Source organism: Prionailurus viverrinus, chromosome B4 (genome assembly GCF_022837055.1).
Source record: "Prionailurus viverrinus isolate Anna chromosome B4, UM_Priviv_1.0, whole genome shotgun sequence".
In the NCBI taxonomy this organism is placed as follows: Eukaryota; Metazoa; Chordata; class Mammalia; order Carnivora; family Felidae; genus Prionailurus; species Prionailurus viverrinus.
Window position 1 is genome coordinate 125,624,410 of NC_062567.1, and position 19,245 is coordinate 125,643,654.

At 46.5% G+C, this 19,245-nt stretch overlaps 1 protein-coding gene across 3 annotated transcripts in view; it reads right to left on the reverse strand.

Moving 5' to 3' along the window:
• The window catches only part of LARGE1 (LARGE xylosyl- and glucuronyltransferase 1), a 541,787-nt gene that overhangs the window by 207,074 nt on the left and 315,468 nt on the right, over positions 1-19,245 (reverse strand). For 2 of the 3 annotated variants that reach the window (XM_047867968.1, XM_047867969.1), the window contains exon 7: positions 10,687-10,803. The exons of the other annotated variant lie outside the window; for it this stretch is intronic. In XM_047867968.1, coding sequence (XP_047723924.1) covers positions 10,687-10,803 — 117 coding nt within the window. The remainder of the gene's footprint in view (positions 1-10,686; positions 10,804-19,245) is intronic. 3 annotated transcript variants of the gene reach the window in all.

A 19,245-nucleotide genomic window follows, 5' to 3' on the forward strand; every position in this document is an offset into this window, starting at 1 on the left:
TTAGTTTTCCTCTAGTGCCCTATTCATAGAACCTCACAGGAGCCAAGGGCAGGACTGAAATGTTAGCAGAGTCCCAGCCCCAGCATCGCAGAGCAGAGCACACGAGGCTGGGTTTGAAGCTGAGAGTAGAAACTTAAAATGACCTCAAGTGAGCACACGGGCTGTCCTAAACGTCAGTGCCAGACTCTTGGGCTGGGACCGTTCCCCACAGACATCAAACGACTTCTTGCCTAGAGGACAGGAAACCTGCCACACATATTCTGAGCTCTGGGTAGAGGAGGAGACTGAGGGGTCTTCTCTGTCCAGGACACAGACTTGGAGGCAATCTCCCGACATTCACTCCAGCGTCCAGTCCCAACCCCATGTGTGCGTGAAGGGGGTGGGGGGCGTCAGAGCCATGGGGGTGCAGTGCCCCCCATCTGCCTTCTAGATCCCACAGTTACTGATGCCCTTATCCGTTCTCCTCTCTCGTTATCTCTGTTCTTGTGAACTTGTGTCATTTTTTATTCCTTTCCTTCCATTTTAGTAGACTTTGGGAGGGTCCAGAAATAAACGCATGTGTTCAATCTGCCATGTTTTATAATTCACATTAAAAAAAAAGTATGTGTGGATCCCTTAAAACACGTGTGCAAACCAAATCTATCCTCTGGACCATCATCTGCAACATCTGCAAGGCCTCACAACGCTGTCCTATGAATAAGGGAAAGCCAAAATAATTTGGGTCATTTTGCTTGGGAAGAGAAGGCTGAAGAACAAATTAATGGTAGGGAAGAGACCATTTGAGGACAGTGTGCAGCTGTTCTCTTGCTCTGCGAACAGAATTAAAGGGCATGAGCATAAAAGTATGACAGGAGGGATGCTAGCCAGACAGGAAAAACCCCTTCTCACCTGGATTACTGTGGGGCCCACACTGGTCTCCTTACCTGCTGCCTCTCCCTCTGTTAACTGCCTTCTGTGCCGTGCATTTCCCCTCTCTGATCTGGAACCTCTAAATACAACAGAGCACGCATCCAATCGTTTATCAATTAATTCCAGAATGCAAAACATGCCAGGGCCGTGCCAAACGCTGGGGAGACAGGGATAAACCCAACAGATATGGTCCCTTCGCCGTAGTGCTTAGTGCTTCACTAGAAACAAAGACAAGCCAACAAGCATTGTAGCAAAAAGTCATTCTGATCTGTGATGAGGTCTCTTATTTTTATCTACTTCCACAAATAAATCTTGCCTACATGCCAGGGAGCTGGCTAATCCCCGTGTTAAAGGAGACACACACAATCCTCACCAAAATACAACATGAGGTTGCTGCTGTCAGCATGATTATTCCCATTTACTCCCACTTTTACACACGCGGCTTAAAGAAGTAAATTCCAAAGGCCATCTAGACACTGCATTAGTTTCCTAATTGCTGTAACAATCACCACAAACTTAGTAGCTTGAAGCTAAATATATTACCTCACGGTTCTGGAGGGAAGCACAGAATCTGACTAGGCGACCATCAAGGAGTCGGCAGGGTTGCTCTCTTCTGGAGACTCTGGGAACAGAATCGGATTCCTTGTCCTTTACGGCTACCAGGGAGCCCACGTTCCTTGGCTGGTGGCCACTGCCTCTGTCTTCAGAGCCATTACTCCAGTCCCTGCTTCTGTATCACATCCTTTCTCTCCACAGTCAGATCACCCTGTCTCTTCCTGGAAGGACCCTCTCCGCTGTTTCTACTCCTAATGCCTCTGACACCAGATATGTAGGACCTTTCCTCACACCAGCCAACTCTCCAGATACCAACCATCCTACAGCTCAGTTCAATTCTGACACTAACTACCTGGAGTCAGCACAGACCCACAGCGTTAAGGGCTGAGTCCCACAAGACTGCCCCACTTCAGACACAAGTCCCAAGTACTGGGTCCCCAAGTTACTCACACTTCTGTCCAAAATGGCTACAAAGTCAAGGGTTCCCACAACCCTCACTGTTCAAGTTCAATCACCTGCTAGAATGACTCACGGAACTCAGGAAAGCATTTTACTTTCTTACCACCTGCTTATTATAAAAGGTTTAACTCATGAATGACCAAACGGGAGAGATGCATAGGGCAAGATGCGTGGGCAGGGGCATAAGAGCGTCCACGTCATCTCTGGGTGTGTTACCCTTCCGGCATCTCCAGGTGCCCACCAACCTGGAAGCCCATCAACTCCCAGGGTTTGATGGAGGTTTTGTCACATAGGCATGATCGATTAAATGACACGCTGGTGATTAACTCAGCCTCCACCCCCTTGCCCTTCTGGATGTAGGGGGCCTGCAGGGGAAGGGGGCTGAAGATTTCAATGCTGTAACCATGCCTTGGGTCTTTCTGGCTACCAGCCCCATCCTAAAGCTATCTAGGGGCTCATTAAGAGTAGCCTCAATAGAGTAAAACACATTCGTATTACCCAGGAAATTCCAAGAACTTTAGGAGCTCTGTGTCAGCAACTGGGGACAAAGACCAAATATATATATTTTCTATTATATCACAGACACTCCTTACATTTTTAGCTCACCCATTATCTTCCAAGATAACCTCTCCATCTCAATACCCTTAGCTTAACCACATCTGCAAAGTCCCTTTTGCCATATAGTTTCATTTCCACAAGTTCTGGGTATCGGGACGAAGGTATCTTTGTGGGCATTATTCAGCCTACCACAGGTAGAAAGAAGGGCCTGAAATTCAGACCTGTGTTTTGTGCCTCAAGGCCGAGTGTTTAACCACCTGCTGTGCATGCCAGCTGCCCCATGAGCCCGGAGCTTAAGCCCTAGCCACAATTAATGTCCCCCAAATCTACCCCGCGGGACCACTCCTTTTTGCCATTTCTAAGAGGTTCCTTTTGCCTGGAATTACCATCTGCTTGGCCCCTACAAATTCCTACTAACCTTCAAAGCCCAGATCGAGTACTTCCCCTGTGTGTTTGCCCCTGCCGCTCCCGACCAGAACTGGTTCTCCATCTTCCATGTCCACACAGCACTTTGATAAACTCTGCACAAGCAAGGACCACATTACTTGATGGCTGCTTCTCCTCCCCCTTCCTCTTCACTTATACAGGAGTTCCTTAAGAACGAGGATCCCTTCCCTTTCTCGTGCACTCACCATATGATATCTTCCATGTCCACCATTACTAGGCACACAGTAGGCATTGAGTACGTGCTCCTGAATTGCAGTTAGTTAAAAACAAAACCAAAAGCAAATGAATTGCATCATCCAAGCGGATTGAGCCATCTTCCCCAAAGGTTAATGAGAAAAAAGAACTGAGCCACCTTTTTTTTTTTTTTTTTTAAGATTATTCCCCATCGATTTACTGAGTCCAGTGCTGAGCATTACACTAGCAGCTAGGAAGAGAGAGATGAATAAAACCCGACACCCGCCTGGGAAGAGAGGACAATGAGACGTATGGGGTCCCCCACCATGTGCCAGCCACCGTGCTGGATGCCACCCCACACGTTAGCTCACTGAAGTGGAGGTCGGCCAGACAAGAGGGGAACAGACTAAATGAGATCCCCGTGGCCCCTTCCAGCTCATGGATTCTAGAAAATGAGTTTATGATCTCCTCTCTGATTACTGGCAGCTTTGCTGAATTTTAGAATGTTCAACACAGAGTTAAAAGCCATCTTAAGAGAATTTCCAGTCCAATGTTTTTGAAACTAGGGTGTGCCACACATTAGGGGGTTGTGAAAATAACTTAGTGGGTTTTGACAAGCGTTTTAAAAATTAAAATCCTTTAGATCGATCAGAAGTATAAAAATTCGCTGAACATTAGTAAGGTTAAGTATTGTTTTATGAAGACACTGTGTTTTAGTTACACAGCTGTGTCTGTATAATGTGTATGTGTATACATGTATAGACACATACACGCATTTTCCTTTAGATTGCGATGTAAGATATATTTATTACTGTAGGATATAGTCAAAAAGGTATAAAAAGTACTGATGTTCCTACATCTATACTTAGATACAAGGAGCAAGAAAGGCTGGGTAATGGAGTCCTGTCAGCTCTGTTAATAAAGGGCCCGACAGGTAAACTCCCCAAGCCCATGGGCGTCTGCACTTGACATTCAGTCCACTGCCGTTCCTGAGAAACGGGATGTTCTTTTACTAAAGGAGCCAGTGGGGTTCCCACGTGAGCCCCATGGGGAAAGTCACCCACAGAGGTATGTCTTGTTCTATTCCCTAGGCTGTCCTGACAAACTTACATGGAAAACCTTTTAATAGTTTACAGTGGGATTTCCTTCTGATTGTCACAATCAAGATGGGATGAGCCAGAAATGGTCTAATTAAACCCCCTGAACTCCTAAGATGTGGAATCCTGAGGAACAGGTCATAGGCTCTGAAGTTCTGCTGACCTCAGATAAAATTCCCACCTCGGCCACTTGCCAGCCAGGTGGTGACCTCAGGTGCGTTGGTTGCACTAGGGAAGTGGGCCCAGTGTGAGGGGGGCACCCCTTCAATCCTGGGAGGGCTTGCACAAAATACAAGCTCAGTAAACACCAACATCTCCCGCCTTCCACTCCCCTTCTCTTTCTACGAATATTTGCAAAGAAGTTAAAAAATAACCACATGCCAAGTACACTAATGAGTCAAGAAGAACAACTGCTGAGAAAATAGCATTTCTCCTCCTTCGGCAAAAGCAACAGAGCCACGTGAACCTCCATTCTGTGGCTGGGGCGCCGTATGCCTGGGCCCTGCCAAGTCCCCCCGGCGCTGTGTGCCAGCTCAAAGTTTGGAGTTGACCAAGCGCCAAGCCCAGCTCGGCTGTGTGCGCTCGATCCTACGAGCAAGCCCAGTCCTGACCTTTTCTGGTATTTATGATGTCGGATTGGATTTTGATCACTGTTTGAGCTCTTGACACAAAATAAACAGGTTGGCACTTTTCCCTGGGAGGCATGAGTGCCAGGATTCTAATCCTATCTCCAAACACTACCCTGCCTCACCACCCCACGACAAAACAGCCACGACACAATGTCTCTTTTGCAGCAGCAGCCAGCAGACCCCGGGGCTGAAACTTTCGAGCAGGGAGTCTCAACCTTGGTGGCACAGGAGACTTATAGAAGGGGCTTGTCAACATGCCGTATCCAGAGCCCAGACCAGAGATTCTGACTTGGTTGTTAGAGAGTAGGTCTGGGCACTGCTCTTCTTAGAAAGCTCCCAGCTGACTCCAACTTGAAGCCAGTGTTGAAGAAAACTACATTCAGAAGAAGGGAAGGGAACAGAGAGGTACATGACTGGGTTCAACCCTCAGGTCAGCCCCTGTGAACTGGGGAGAAAGTACTTGGTTTTCATAGCAGGAATGTATAACAGAAAGACGTTAACTGGCTCATCCAAGATCACACAGCCAGGGCTGGGACTTGAACACAGGGTTATCTGACTCTCTGCAGCCATGACATTGTAGCATGAGGCTAAGTGAGCTTCATATGTCAGCAGCCTCAGGGCTCCAAAGACAGGGTGAGCATTTTGCTCTTCTTGAGAATACCAAAAACCATTGGAAATGGCCCAAGAATCTAAAACAGAAGGCCTGGATTGGCAAATAATAACACAGCCATACCACAGGATATGAGGAAGCATAAAAAACAACATGGCACATCACACTGGAAAATGGCCGCAATGTGTAGTTAAGGAGAAAACACAATAATGTGCAAACAGTATTACAATAGGATCCTAATTTTATACAAAAAATAAACAATTTTATATGCATGGAAAAGTGTCTGAAAGGAAATATACTATAATGTTAACACTGAACTCTAGGTAGTAGAAACACAGGAGGAGTTTTATTTTCTTTGTGCTGATACGGACGCGCATTGTTTTATTCATGACACATACATATAAAATGGATCAGTGTAGTGAACCTTAATGATGCCCACGACAGAGCAGTCTGTTTGCGAAAGGCTCTAGTAAATTCTTGTTTTTGCCTCTGGAGATGAAGCTCTTTCACTATTACAATAATGCCCAGAGGGCGTCTTTATGCTGCCTGCACCCTGTCCTGACTAGACTTCTCTTCTTACTGTTTTACAAAGAAAACATATTTTCTTCCTCAAAATTTGAAAGCAAAAACAACAACAAAACAAAACAAAAACGTAGAGCCGAAGTCATGGGCATCAGTGTGCCTCTAAAAACCTAAGTCAGAGGAACAAATGCTATAGGGATGGGCACCTAGTGTATGCCGCAATGGAGAAGCATCAACAGGTATTCAAAGCCCACCTCCCATCATTGGTGCTTCCGCACCTCTCTCCAAGACAGAGGCCAGAACCTGGCGTGGGTTTGGAAGCCCACTGTCAGGAGCTTCTCGCTGGACTGAGCCAAGCCAGCTAGTCGCTGTTCCCTCTAGAAGTTCTAGATCCTCGTGGGAACCCTACTTTGGGGCTAACTTCATTCTCCTCACTGGATCTCCACTCCTGTCTTAAACTGTGTTTCATGCCTGCTTTGAACCTCAGTGCTTCAGGTCCCCTTGGAGACTCTAGGGCAGATGATTTCCTACTTTATAGGAGCAGACAGGGGAAAACAAACAAACAAACAAAGAAACAAACATTATTCTAGAATCCAAGGAGCCACAGAAGCTGAAGACCTAATTTTGTTTATTCAATAACTAATTTTTTAGTATCTCCTAGGCTTAGATTGGGATACACCTTGAAGGTGGTCTCACAGGACTTGCTGGTAGATAAATGCGGGGTCAAGGGAGGCATGAAAAGGACTCATGTTTTCTGTGATTCTGGCTTTGCCTCTAGCCATGTGAATTTGTGTTAAGATTCGCAGACCTGAAAGGGGCATTGAGATTGTCCAGGCAAACTCATTCATTTTACAGATTCATTTCTGCATGAGGCACTCAATAAATACTTATCAAAGAATTATCCTTGGGTCAGAAAGGTAGAGTGACCTGCCTAAGGCTAGTAGTAATGACAAAACAGAGACCTGTACCTAAGTTAAGTTCTCCTGCAACTGCATCTCACAAATTAAAGACCTTCTGGACCTCTCTTTACCTTTGCGACAGAAAGCACTAAACTAGCTCACAATCTCTTAACATCCTTCCAGTCCCTATTTCCTCCATGTGAGCATGCCAGCAAAGCCACTGGACTGCAACACTTCCTTTGTTTTCTACTGCTTCCACACAAGACTGGAAAGAAAATTCATCTTTCAACGTGTCACCTTTCCACTTTGACAAACACTGATTTATTTTTTAATTGATGTCCCAGGAAGGCACACACCTAATCTGCTTGAATGATGACACAGTTAATTAGGCCAAACAAGGAAGAATGCCCAGGACGGAGCCCAAGCTGGAGGCACTACTTACTAGAAGCTATGGCCAATTTCTCAAGAAAGAGTAATTTGTAAAAGGGAAGATCAAGGAGATATTCAGTTAGGTCAAACTTTTAATTTAGGTCACATTCGAGGATAAATCGGCTCCAAAATCTACCTTTTCAATCTAGACAGAATACTCCTCTAAAAAACTGAAGAAAATCTGTTCACGTGCCAAAAATTTACCATGTCTATTATAGACTAGTCCTGGTCACCGAGGAAGACCCCATTTGAGACAAGGAACAGTGAAGGGGATTTGTGGTAAAGAAGTTAAAAAAGAACATTTTAGGTAGAATAGGTTTTATTGGCCAGTGTGCTTCTTAAGACTGTAAGTGACAGAAATTTAAATTGACCCAAGAAATTAAAAAAGGAAAATCTGCTTCAGGCATGGCTGGAACTAGGGACTATAATACAATGTAATCTGGAATCGGTCTCTCTTTTCAGGCTCTCAGATCCACTTTAACTCTCAGACAGAAAGTTTGTGGAAAGTTTGTGCAGGAAAGAGGCACCACAGCCGGCCTGATACTTTTCTCTTTTAAAAGGCCTGCTTGCCAAGTTAGGCCTTGGCTGGCACCTGTGAACCTGGGTTCCAGGAAGGTTCCCGCTCTTCCCTGGTAAGAATTGCCCATTGTCTAAACTGTGCAAACATTATGGTTTATTATGAACACCTGCTTTCCTTCTGGGAGTCTGGTATTTTGGTATGGGCTAGTAGAAAGTGCCTACATGACAAGCCCCCAGTAAAGATCCCAGGTGCTAAATTTCTAATGAGTTTTCCTGGTGAAGAGCATTTCACTAATGTCACCACAACTCATTGCTAGAGGAATGAAGTGTGACCTGGATGACGGCACTAGGAAAGGACTCTGGAAGCCTGAGCCTAGTTACTCCTGGACTTCACCCATGTACCTTTTCCTTTGCTGATTTTGCTTTATGTTTTCTGCTGAAGTTAGTCATAGCCATGAGTATGACTCACGCTGAGTCCTGTAAGTCATCCTAGGAAATCACAGAATCTAGGGGTGATCTCAAGGAGCCCCTGACACAGTGGCAAAATGACTGATGGAAGTTCCAGTCTCATCTCCTCATAGTTTACCAACTGGAGTGGAAAATCTTTTCCAGAAGTTCCAGAAAAAATCCTTGGCCTCATGTTCTGATTGGTTCAGCGTGGGGCACATAACCACCCTGAACCAATCAATCACTAGAGCCAGGGAGATGGCTGGGGTCCTGACGCTGACCAGAACTGGCTCATGCCCTTACTTTGCAGCCAGGGATGGATTACCACCCCTGAAAATCAATTAAGACAAGAAGATGCAAGGTTTTCAAAAGAAAAAGATATTCTGCCGATGTTTATGGAAGGGGGACATGGATGCTGAGCAGACAAACAGGACCTCTACCACAGTGGAGCATAAATGCAGTATATTATGAGGAAGCATCTGCTACCATTAAAACATCAACCTCCGGTACTGACACTAGCACGACCATATCACATGTAGATGAGTTGAACTCATTTTCTCACCCAGCACTATGCTTCCTCTTGTATTCACACCCAATCTGCTAAATTGTGAAACAAGAGTCATCTACAAATCTCTCTCTTGTATCACATTGTATCTGGACATCCATCCATTTCTAATTGATTCTGTCATTGCATCCCACCACTACCTTTGTCCAGGCAATGATCATTTCTTACTTGGATTACTGACATGGCCACCTAATTGGATTTTGCTTTTGGTTTTGTACCATCCAATTCATTCCCCCACTACAGCACATCACCTTTTCATACTGGGGACTGACTGGTCTGACTTGGTCAATCTTTTTAGAGACAGTCAATGGATTCTCACTATCTTCTGAATAAACCCAAACTCCACGGCATGGAATGCCAATGCCAATGCCAGCCCCCCCCCCATGACCTAGCTCCTGCCTACTTTTCAATCTTCCATCACATTTCCAACCCATCCTCCCATGCTCCATTCTTTGTACTAATTTTCCAGCCACAGGGAACCCCCTGAAGTCTAAAGAACACGTCATACTGTTTCATGTCTCATGACTTTGGCCCATTCTGTTTTCCTGCCTGAAATGTCCCATTCCCCTCTTCCTTCGTGGAGATACTCTAACCAATGCACAAAACCAATTTATCTTATGATGTAGGTGACATCTTTCCCCAGTCCCCAAACTATTCTCTCAATGGTGGCGCCACTGTGCTTGGTACATGCCCTCCTATCTCTGCCCACAGTCCTTTCTCAGGAGCTGTGTGCCCTTCTAATTCTCAATGAGAGTGTCCTCTCCCTGAAGGCAGGTGTATCACTCACTATCCTCACAGCTCAGTACCAACAAGGAGCAGGGCTGAAAACCTGTGGGCTTATTGACAAAGGAAAGAGGCTATCATTGTGGCCCTGCCATGTCCTAGTGAGGTGACTTGGGTCTGTTATTTAACCTCTTTAAGTGTTGGGTTTTCACTCTTATAAAAAACGGAGATTGGACTATCCCTCTGTCAGGACTGTTGTGATGAAAGAAGCATATGTATGTAGAGCATCTAGGCTGCATGCACAGTCTGGACTGTACCAGGCAGCTTGTAAAAAGGCAAGTTCTGGGGCACCTGGGTGGCTCAGTCAGTTGAGTATCTGACTGTTGATTTCAGCTCAGGTCATGATCGCAGGGTCATGAGATTGAACCCTATGTCCAGCCTGCTTAAGATTCTCTCTCTCTCTCTCTCTCTCTCTCTCCCCCTCTCTGCCCAGCTCATTGGAGTTCACTCGCTCTCGCTCTCTCTCTCTCTCCCTAAAATAAAATAAAATAAAATAAAATAAAATAAAATAAAATAAAATAAAACAAAATAAAATAAAAGACAACTTGCTCCCCAAAATGTACCGTACTGATGTAAGATACTAATAATAAGGGAGAGAGGGTGCAGGGCGTACAGGGACTCTGTACTAGCTCCATAATTTTTCTATAACTCAAAAATTGTTCCAAAATTTTAAAGTTCACTTAAAAAAAAAAGTAAGTTCCATCCCTACCAACCAACCCTCCTCCTTCCCCTTCCCTCCTCCCTGCTCCCCCCAGGCCCTTCAAAGTCTGCCTTCTCCTTTTTGAAAACCTAGTATCACATCATTTCAAAAATAAAAATGCTCAGTGGCTGGATTTGGGGGATCTTCTTTTTAATCTTGTAAGACTTCTTAGCATCGTGGCATCAACCTGGGTCTCTTCTGCCATCTCAGGAATAAAGAAGAGAAGCCCCAAATTGTCGTGACCTCTTTGCCTCTGAGACCAATCAAAAGGCAAACGAAAAAACAGAAACCAGACTTCCTTTTCTAATGAAGATGGTTGTGAATGAAAAAAACAAAACAAAACAAAACAAAACCCTCTGCTTCTAGGGAAGCTGGTAATTTTACCTGGTCCTAGGCTGGCTGACAGTGTTCCCTTAAATGGCCCCTCCATCCATCTCAATAAGGAATCAGCACACACACCTCTGCCCACTGCACTCTTCCAGATGGGCAAGCCCAGCGCACCTTGCAGAGAAGAGAACAGTTATTTGTCTTCCTTGACAGGCCACGTCCGTCCTTGTCATATATTAGATGCTGCTAATAATCTATGTATATGCATTTCGGAGGGAAAAAAAAATTTGTGTCCTTGCAATAGTCAGCGAATGACATGCGCCGATTTCCCCTTTTCATGAGGATGTAGATGAGGGGTAAGTTGGTCCCTCTTGTAATTTCGGGGGAAGATGGTAAATTCCAGTGGGTCCTAACAGGATCATGGCCTTCTATGGATATGAATGCATCTGAGTCTGGTTAATTCAATCACACTTTCCCTTAGTATCATGTATCCTTCCAGGTACAGGGGAATGAATGCACTCATTTATTTTTCTGAGAAAGGAAATTCAGTACTGGCTGTTCAACTCTATCTGTAGCCCTAGAAAAAGAGAAAATTTACGGTTCAAGCATCTTCAAGGCTAGCACTGAGGATAAACAAGGGAAAAGAAGTCTGGAGCATATAGAACAGGAACTTGAACATAGGGATCATTCAGAAAGTCATTCAAAGGGCATTTGGTTGGGGGTTTTCCAAGATAGAAACTGATAAACAAGTTATAGAAAGTTCTAATTTTATTTCTTCTTTTGAGCGTTCATTATCAACCACTTAAAACCACCATCACCACTAATGCCTGACTGAGCCCATACACTTTCATCAGTAATGGTGGGCCACTAAGGAAGGGGTTCTCAAAAAGATAGATTTTGCCCCTCAGGGGACATTTGGTGATACCTGGAGATGTTTTTGGTTGTCCAAACTGGGGAGGGTGGTGTCACTGGCATCTAGTGGGTAGAGACCAGGGATGCTGCTAAACCTCTACAATGTACAGAACCAGCTCCCCACAACAAAGAGTTCTCCAGCTCCAAATCTCAGCATCACCAAGCTAGAGAAACACTGCATGAAGGCAATGAATCTCAGATCACTGGTGATGTCCAGGCCAGTGTGGGGGACAGGAGTGTGCCTTGGTGATGTGAATTCTGGGAAGACCTTACAGGTAATTCTGATACCAGAAAAGGGCCTCTCCACCCTAGAGCTACCCTTCATGTAAGGCCCCTTTAGCCAAAATACTTGTAGAGCAAACAAGAAAAAAAATTGAGCATATGATTCCAAAGATGGGCTTTGTCATTTTCTCCATCAATTCATTCAACAGGTATTTGCTTCTTTCCTCCTACTGCCTATTCTGCAGCTGTCTCTCTCTCTCTCTCATGCCTTTATTTGATCCCAACCTGCTCCCTCACCCTCCCTCCCTTCCCCCAGAATGACCCAGGACAGCCCTATATCCTCTATGCATCCACTAAATCTACATTCACCATCAAAATCTCTTTGCCTCAAGGTAGCTGATTATCAGCTAACTGAAAGAAAAGCAACCTGAATAATTCACATTAATGGCAGGTACCACCTAGTGGCACTCCCAGTGCACTGCGCCCTCTCGGAGTCCGGGGTCCCGCACTGAGCGGGCAGCAGGTACGCAGACTGCTAAAGTGTTCCCAGAAAAAAAAAATCAGAACGATCTGATTTTTTTCAAGGAAGAATGAATTAGTCGCATGAATTTCTAATAGACTGAGCACTAGAGAGCATTGCTTGTATGTCTGGTACCAAGTAGGTGCTCAGGAAATATTTACTGAATGTTTGAATGAGCAAAAAAAGACTTCTGGGCAGAGCAGTTTCCTGTAATTCTGGGTTTGATGCTTAAGCTTTTTGATAGCTCTTTCTGAAATTTTCAAAGCCTAAAATGTTTCCGTTCCATGACTCGATGATCTCCCCTTTTCTCCATGTCCACAACATATTTTTTATTTCCAGGAAACACGTAGTCAGTCTCCATAGCAGAAGGGCCCGTTAGGGGTGGTAACCATTCCAACGTGGGAGCCACAAGCAAGGTGTTCACCAAAAATAGCAACAGCACAGATGACCCGGGACCCTGTGGTCATACAATAACAGGAGATCAAAGAGTGGCCTGCTAAGACCCCCCCACCCCTGCAAATCCTTCTCTTCTACTGATTCTAATCAACCTCCCAACTCCAGTCTACAGCCCTACCCAAACTCTGTCCCTCCTCTACCACTCCACGATAAAAGAAAAAGCTAGAAAAAATAATAACACCATACTTTCTGGATTCTAAGAGGCCACTGATTATAGGATATATCAAAACATTTTCCAGGAGAAAAAGACCATCAGGCAAATTACTTTTGTAAGTCACACATCTCAATTTTGCAGATAGCAAAATGTGAAAACCCCTGCATGGAAAAACTGAGCTAATATAACAAATACCTACAAAGCACTAGGTGAATTACATATTTTGCCTCCCAACTATTATTCCCATTGAGATTGAGCAATAGACGTGCCAGCTGTATGGGAGAGCCAGCCTCAGACCCAGGTCCTGGGACCGGCACACTCCACAGCCTGTGCTCTCCCCACGGAGACACGTAGTTGATGCTCTCCAGTTAGGACAAAACCCTGACTTCCCCCAGGACCCTCCTCCCAGGCTCCCCTCCTCCAGCATGATCATGACTGGGGCTATCTGGGGAGTGCGCCTTACTCACAGAGGACTAAGGTTGCCTCCTCTGACATCCAGATCCTCCCACACTGAATCTTAGGTCCCCAAACAGCTGCCCTACTGGGATGGCCACAAAATGACTCTAATATTAGTACCAGCAGCAGCTACACACGGTCAGTGCTGACTCTGCCAGGTACTGAGCTAACCTCTACGTGGAACATCTCACACGACCCACGCAGCAATACCCTAGCAGCATTATTATCCCCATTTTACAGGCAGGAAATTTGACTTGAGATGGTACCAAGGGTAGAAAGGGGACCCACCCAAAGGAAAGGGCCTGGATGTCTTTGTCCCACTCCTTGGCAGTGGACACGTGAATTAGGGAAGAAGGGAAGGAATACTTCACAGCCACTTCTAGAAATGTGCCTTTCCTCCTCTTTCTTGGGAGCCTCCCAGTGTCCTGGAGAGCCCGGAGCCGTGTGCATTTAGGAACAGCCACGCAGTTGACAGAGGTCCCGTCTGCCCAGTCAGGGGGCTCCTGGGGATGTATAGGGCATGGCTGGCCTGAGAACACGCGGCCACGTCAGCAGGAGGTGCCCTCAGTCTCCAGGTATGTGCTGCACAATCAGGGCAAGGTCGGGGATCTTTCTCGGATGAATTCAGCTCTGCACTCGCCCTGTCGCTCCTGCTCACTAACCACGGCTTGCCAACCACACCTCGCCCTGCTTGGTGCTTGCCGATTGCTCATTAGCCTTCTATTAGGGACAGCAAATCCTGCCACTCTCCCTTCGGAAACCAGGAACCACAGAAAACAGAAAACCAGATGCTACACTAGGGCACACCGGGAAGTTCAGAAAAGGAAACCGTAAGAGCCCAGTGAGAATAGTATTTTAATACCAAAAAGGAAACACCTAAAGATACCTCCAGCCCAGACATTTGCTGTAAGATTCAGAGCTGCTCATCCGTCTCTGCACGATCCACCCTGAACTCCAGGCACTGGGTGCTATCCACTCAACTTTCCTAGTTCACCTCTAATCCAGGTCCTCTGCTTGCTCCCAGGGCCACTATCCTACCACAGGCCACATGTCCTGCTTGGACTGAAGCAGTAGCCAACCCAACACATACTGTCACAACTTTCTTTCAAGGTATGGGTTTCCTGCCTCACCTTTGGGATCATTGCCCACACTGCAGCCAAAGAAGTCTTTTCCAATCTGAGAATCTGAGCATACTTCTCTACCTGAAACTCTAAGCCTTTTAATTACCTGTGGATAAAACTCAAAGCTGTAACTTAGAAGACCCTTCCTAGTTCTCTTACTTTCCACCCCGCAAATCACCTAGAATCATATGCTTTATTTGTTCATTTACCTAACAAATATTAACTGAGCACCTATTATCTACCAGGCACAGTTCTGGATGCTGGAAATGTCTCAGGAACAAGACAGACAAAGGCAGTATTTATGCATCAGCAGGAAAGACACACAGCAACCAGGTAAAGCCAGAGGCATCCGGGTACCCAGGTCTTTGCTGCTTAGTGGGTAGGGTGGAGCAGCCATCTTGGTAAATCCTTGCAAGACAGACTAGAAGGTGACAGGTGCTATAAAACATGAAAAGAGCAGGGTGGGAGCGAGAGGCTGGCATCTCAGGTTGCAGGACTAAAGGCAACAATCTGGAGAAGCTCACTGAGAAGCTGAAATCTGAGCCAAGACTAGCAGGGACTTGGGGCAGCAGGACAGAGCAGGCTAGGAATAAGCATTCCCCAGCAGGGGGACATCAGAGCAAAGGACCAGAGGCAGGAGCCCTCCCAGTCTATTTGAGGAGGTTTGATGTTCCCTTCAATGCCTGTCTGCACCATTCTCTCTCCAGGACCTGCATGTGGCATTCTCTCTGGGAGGTGACCCGGAGGCTAATGTCACCATGCCTCTTCCCTCCAGAAGCCTTCCTGACTCCCTCAGCCCACCAGACCAGGGCTGCCTTCCCTGAAATGTGATTCTACCTCACCCCGAATTCTCCCTTTCAAGGTGCTTTCCACATTTTATGTAACCGTGTGTTCAGCTGGATCTAGAATCCAGTGGTCAAGAGCACGGGCTCTGGGGCCACCCTGGCTTCGGTCTAGTCTCTGCCACTTGCTGTATGATCTCAGCAAGACAGTTAAAGACTTTTATGAATGCTAAATGAAATAGCCCACTGCCCGACACGTGAAAAGCACTTATTAGAAATTACTACCGTGAGGGCAGGACTTGGGTCTGCCTTATTCATGATTTTCTTCTCCCAAGCCTGAGGCGGGCCCAGGGGCTCAAAAGATAAGGAGTCAACGAAAGAATGAGTGGACGAATGAACATGGAGGCAGAGAGAAGGACAGGGATAGGGTGGCAGGGAAGCAGGTGGGTTTCTGTTCCCCCTAACTCCTCAGGAGTTGCTGGTTGAAGAACAAGAAAACAAAGACGCAGATGGGAAAGGGAATTATCATTGATGATTAAGTAGCATGCAAGGCAGAGCCATTTCCTGACTTCACCACCAAAATAAAACCTATGGGGGTGTTTATGGCCAAATTATTCCCCCACTTTCATAGAACAACAGCAAAAAGGAAGCTCTGAGAAGTCAAACGATTTTTCTAATATAGTGAAAGAAGGCAGATCCCCTTCCAAGTTAATGGGAAAAATAATTAAAACGTCTTCACCAATTTTGCCAGGAACAGAATCCCTTGACGTTCCGCCAGTGACGAGCATTTCAGCATGTCCAAGGGAAGAACCGTGAGCTCCTAAGGAGAGAAGCCAAGAGCTAGTTCCTGGGGGCACCTGGGGGGCTCAGTCGTTGGTTGAGTCTCCAACTCTTGATCTCGGCTCAGGTCACAATCTCCCAGTTGGTGGGTTTGTGAGTTCGAGCCACGCATTGGCTGTGTGTTGCCAGTGCAAAGCCTGCTTGGGATTCTGTCTCCTTCTCTCTTTCTGCCCCTCCCCACTTGCTCTGTATCTCCCTCTCAAAATAAATAAAAATAAACTTAAAAAGAGCTAGTTCCTGGACTCTGAATGGAAGGCAGCATGGACAGGACAACAGACTCGAAGAAGGAAGTGGATGAGGACATAAAGGGCCCTCAAATTTTCCACACGGAAAATCAGCTAAGAATTAGCAGTTAAAAAACAAAGCAATGAAAACTGGTGGTGAGCAAGGAACTTTACGAATAGGAGGAGTGCAGGAGAACATTCGAAACCACAGCATAGACGAAAAGAAATGCCCCAGCCTTTGACTGAACCCTAAAATGAAACACAAACCCCACAGAGGAGACTCACCCCATCACAGCAGAACCCCAGCACCTTCCACACTTACAGAGCACCACCCACACAGACACAGGCTGTCAGAGTCATTGGAAAGCACCTGATTTGAAACTTCACAGCTTTCAAAGTTTCTGCTTTTCTTCCCTGGGGCCAAGCAGCCTCTCTAGGAAGGCAGGAACAGATGTGCAGTGAGGGGGACCTTGTCCAGAGCAGGCCTGGCCAAGGAGGGCTGGCTTTATTCAGGGAACATGGGCCCTTTGACTCCCTGTAAGTCAGCTGAAGGGGGAGGGGAGTGTGGAACTTTACTTGCAGGTCAGTGAAGGGAGGGAAGGAGAAGGATCTAAAGTCAAGGGAAAAGAGGCAAATGGGATATGACAAACAGCAGACACAGGAGGGAAGAGGAAGAGGAAGAGGAAGAGGAAGAGGAAGAGGAAGAGGAAAAGGAAAAAATAACGAGACAAGGAAGGAAAAGCGTGTACTGGGCACTAGGGTTCCTCAAACCCACAACCCTGTGAGGTGGCATCTGTGTTTTCTTTCTACAGGTAAGGGAGCACGGTGGAGAGGTTAAATGACCGCCCCCCCCCCAGATCATCCCACTGATAAGCATACCAGCGGGGACTTGAAATTTGAGGTCTTCCTTTAAAGCTTTCCCTACTCCACCAGTTCCCTTAACAGAGGGAGGGAGGGGGAGGGGAGAAAGGAGAAGATAAGGAGAGGAGCAGGGAAGGAGAGGGGAGAGAAAGGGGGAGGGGAAAAGGGCAGGAATGTAGGGGGGGGAGGAGGGGGGAATGGGGAGGGGGCAAGGAGGGGGAAATGGGAGAGAAGGGGGAGGGGAGGAGGGAAAAAGGAAAGAAGGGAACAAGGAAGAAGGGAGGGGAGGGCGGGAGAAGGGAGGGGCAGCCTTCACAAGATAAGAAATAGACCTGACCCACTGGAAGAAATGTTACGAGTATTTAAAAACTCCTTCAAGGCAAGTGGTTATAATCACAAAAGTTCTACAAGTGTCTTTCCAGAAGCCACACTTTCAAGGTTTTTCATATTCAGCTTTTCTACATTATTTTACCCTTACAGCCACCCCAGTGCCGAGGAGGGCTTTGTAGACAAAGCTGCAAAGTAATGGAGCAGACACACTTTAAGGATGTCCACCATCATCCCATACTCCGGTGGGAGTCCTTAGAGAAAGTGGAACCTGGGGAGAATGACGCACGTTATCTTGTGCACTCCTCACAAAGACGTGCACTGTTCCTGGTTCATTTGAGCCCAGAGAAGTCAGTTAACCCACCATGGTCCCAGAGCGACCCCGATTCTGCCTTCTTCTACTGGCCATAATGAGCGCATGAGTGGAGCTCTTGGGGCTCACGGCTACTTTAAAGATGATGTTCTGGGATGTCACAAGCTGGGCCAGGATTCTGGAAACCAAAATTTTATTTTCAAATCCTGGGAAAACCACACTTCTCCATGGCCCTGATTTTGCCTCCATACCTCTGTTCTCAGGATGCCTATATCACCCGTACAGCCCAGTTCACATGGTCACCCAGACTGCTTTCTTGTTTCTAGCTTCGGTCTCTCCACAGAGACTCTAAACTCCATCTGCTCTTCTGGGGAGTGTAGGTGCAGGGTAAAGGGTATTGGATTTAGAGTCGGGTCATCTGAGTTCAAATCCCAGTTCTACAATTTAGGAGCTGAGGTGCTGGGCAAGCTACTTTGTCTCCCTAAGCGTGAGTTCCCAGATCTTTAAAATGGAAACATTAACAATAATTACTTCATGGGAGTGTTGTAAGGATTAAATGAGTTTCACCATAAAGTGCTTAACAGAGTGGTTGGCACAGAGTAAGTGCTTAAAAATGTTAGCTGTAATTGGTCCACAGTGAGTCTGTTAGCTCTTGAAAAATATCCACTGGTATCACATACCCACCCACACTGTGGCACCGTGGGGGTGAGCAGGGCAATACCCACCTGTGCTTGGTACTCTGACCATACCTGTTCTGGGGCCAGAACTTTACATGATGGCAATATGCTCTTCCTACAGGGAAGGCATTTCTTCTCAAGAATTAAAAATACTAGGTTGAACATGCAGCATGGAGTTTTTCTAAAAGCTTCAGATTATGGGGGTACATTTATTATTTATGCCTTCCTAACAGCCCCTTCCAGTATTGCTAAAATCAGATAGTGTTTCCAAATATTTGTGCGGTAAACCGATGGCACTCAGGGGTGGTGGGTGACTCAGGATCAGCGGTCACAGCCGAACTAAGGGCAGCCCCCCCACCAGCCCACGCATCCCCCAACGACCCCTCCCCCCCCCCCCCCCCCCCCGCCCTGGAACACACACAGCCCCCTCACCATCAGGAAGCCCAGAAACGCAGGAGGCAGAGCGCAGTCTCCACAGCCAGATGGTCCAGGGCTGAGTTCTGCTGTGAATAGCTCTCTGAGCAGGAAAAGTTATTTAGCCTCTCTGGGGCCCAGTTTATCCTGCTTTTCAAAAGTACAAAGCTTCTAGCTCAGGGCCTGGACCAGAAGAAGTCCGTAGGAACCAGTATTTTCCCTTTGCTTTCCAAACACTCATTTATCTGCCTCCTTCTCAGCATCTCCGTGTGGATGTCCAATGAGGCGTTTCAAATTTAAAGGGTCCCAAACCCAAATCTTCTTCTTGCAGTTGTGG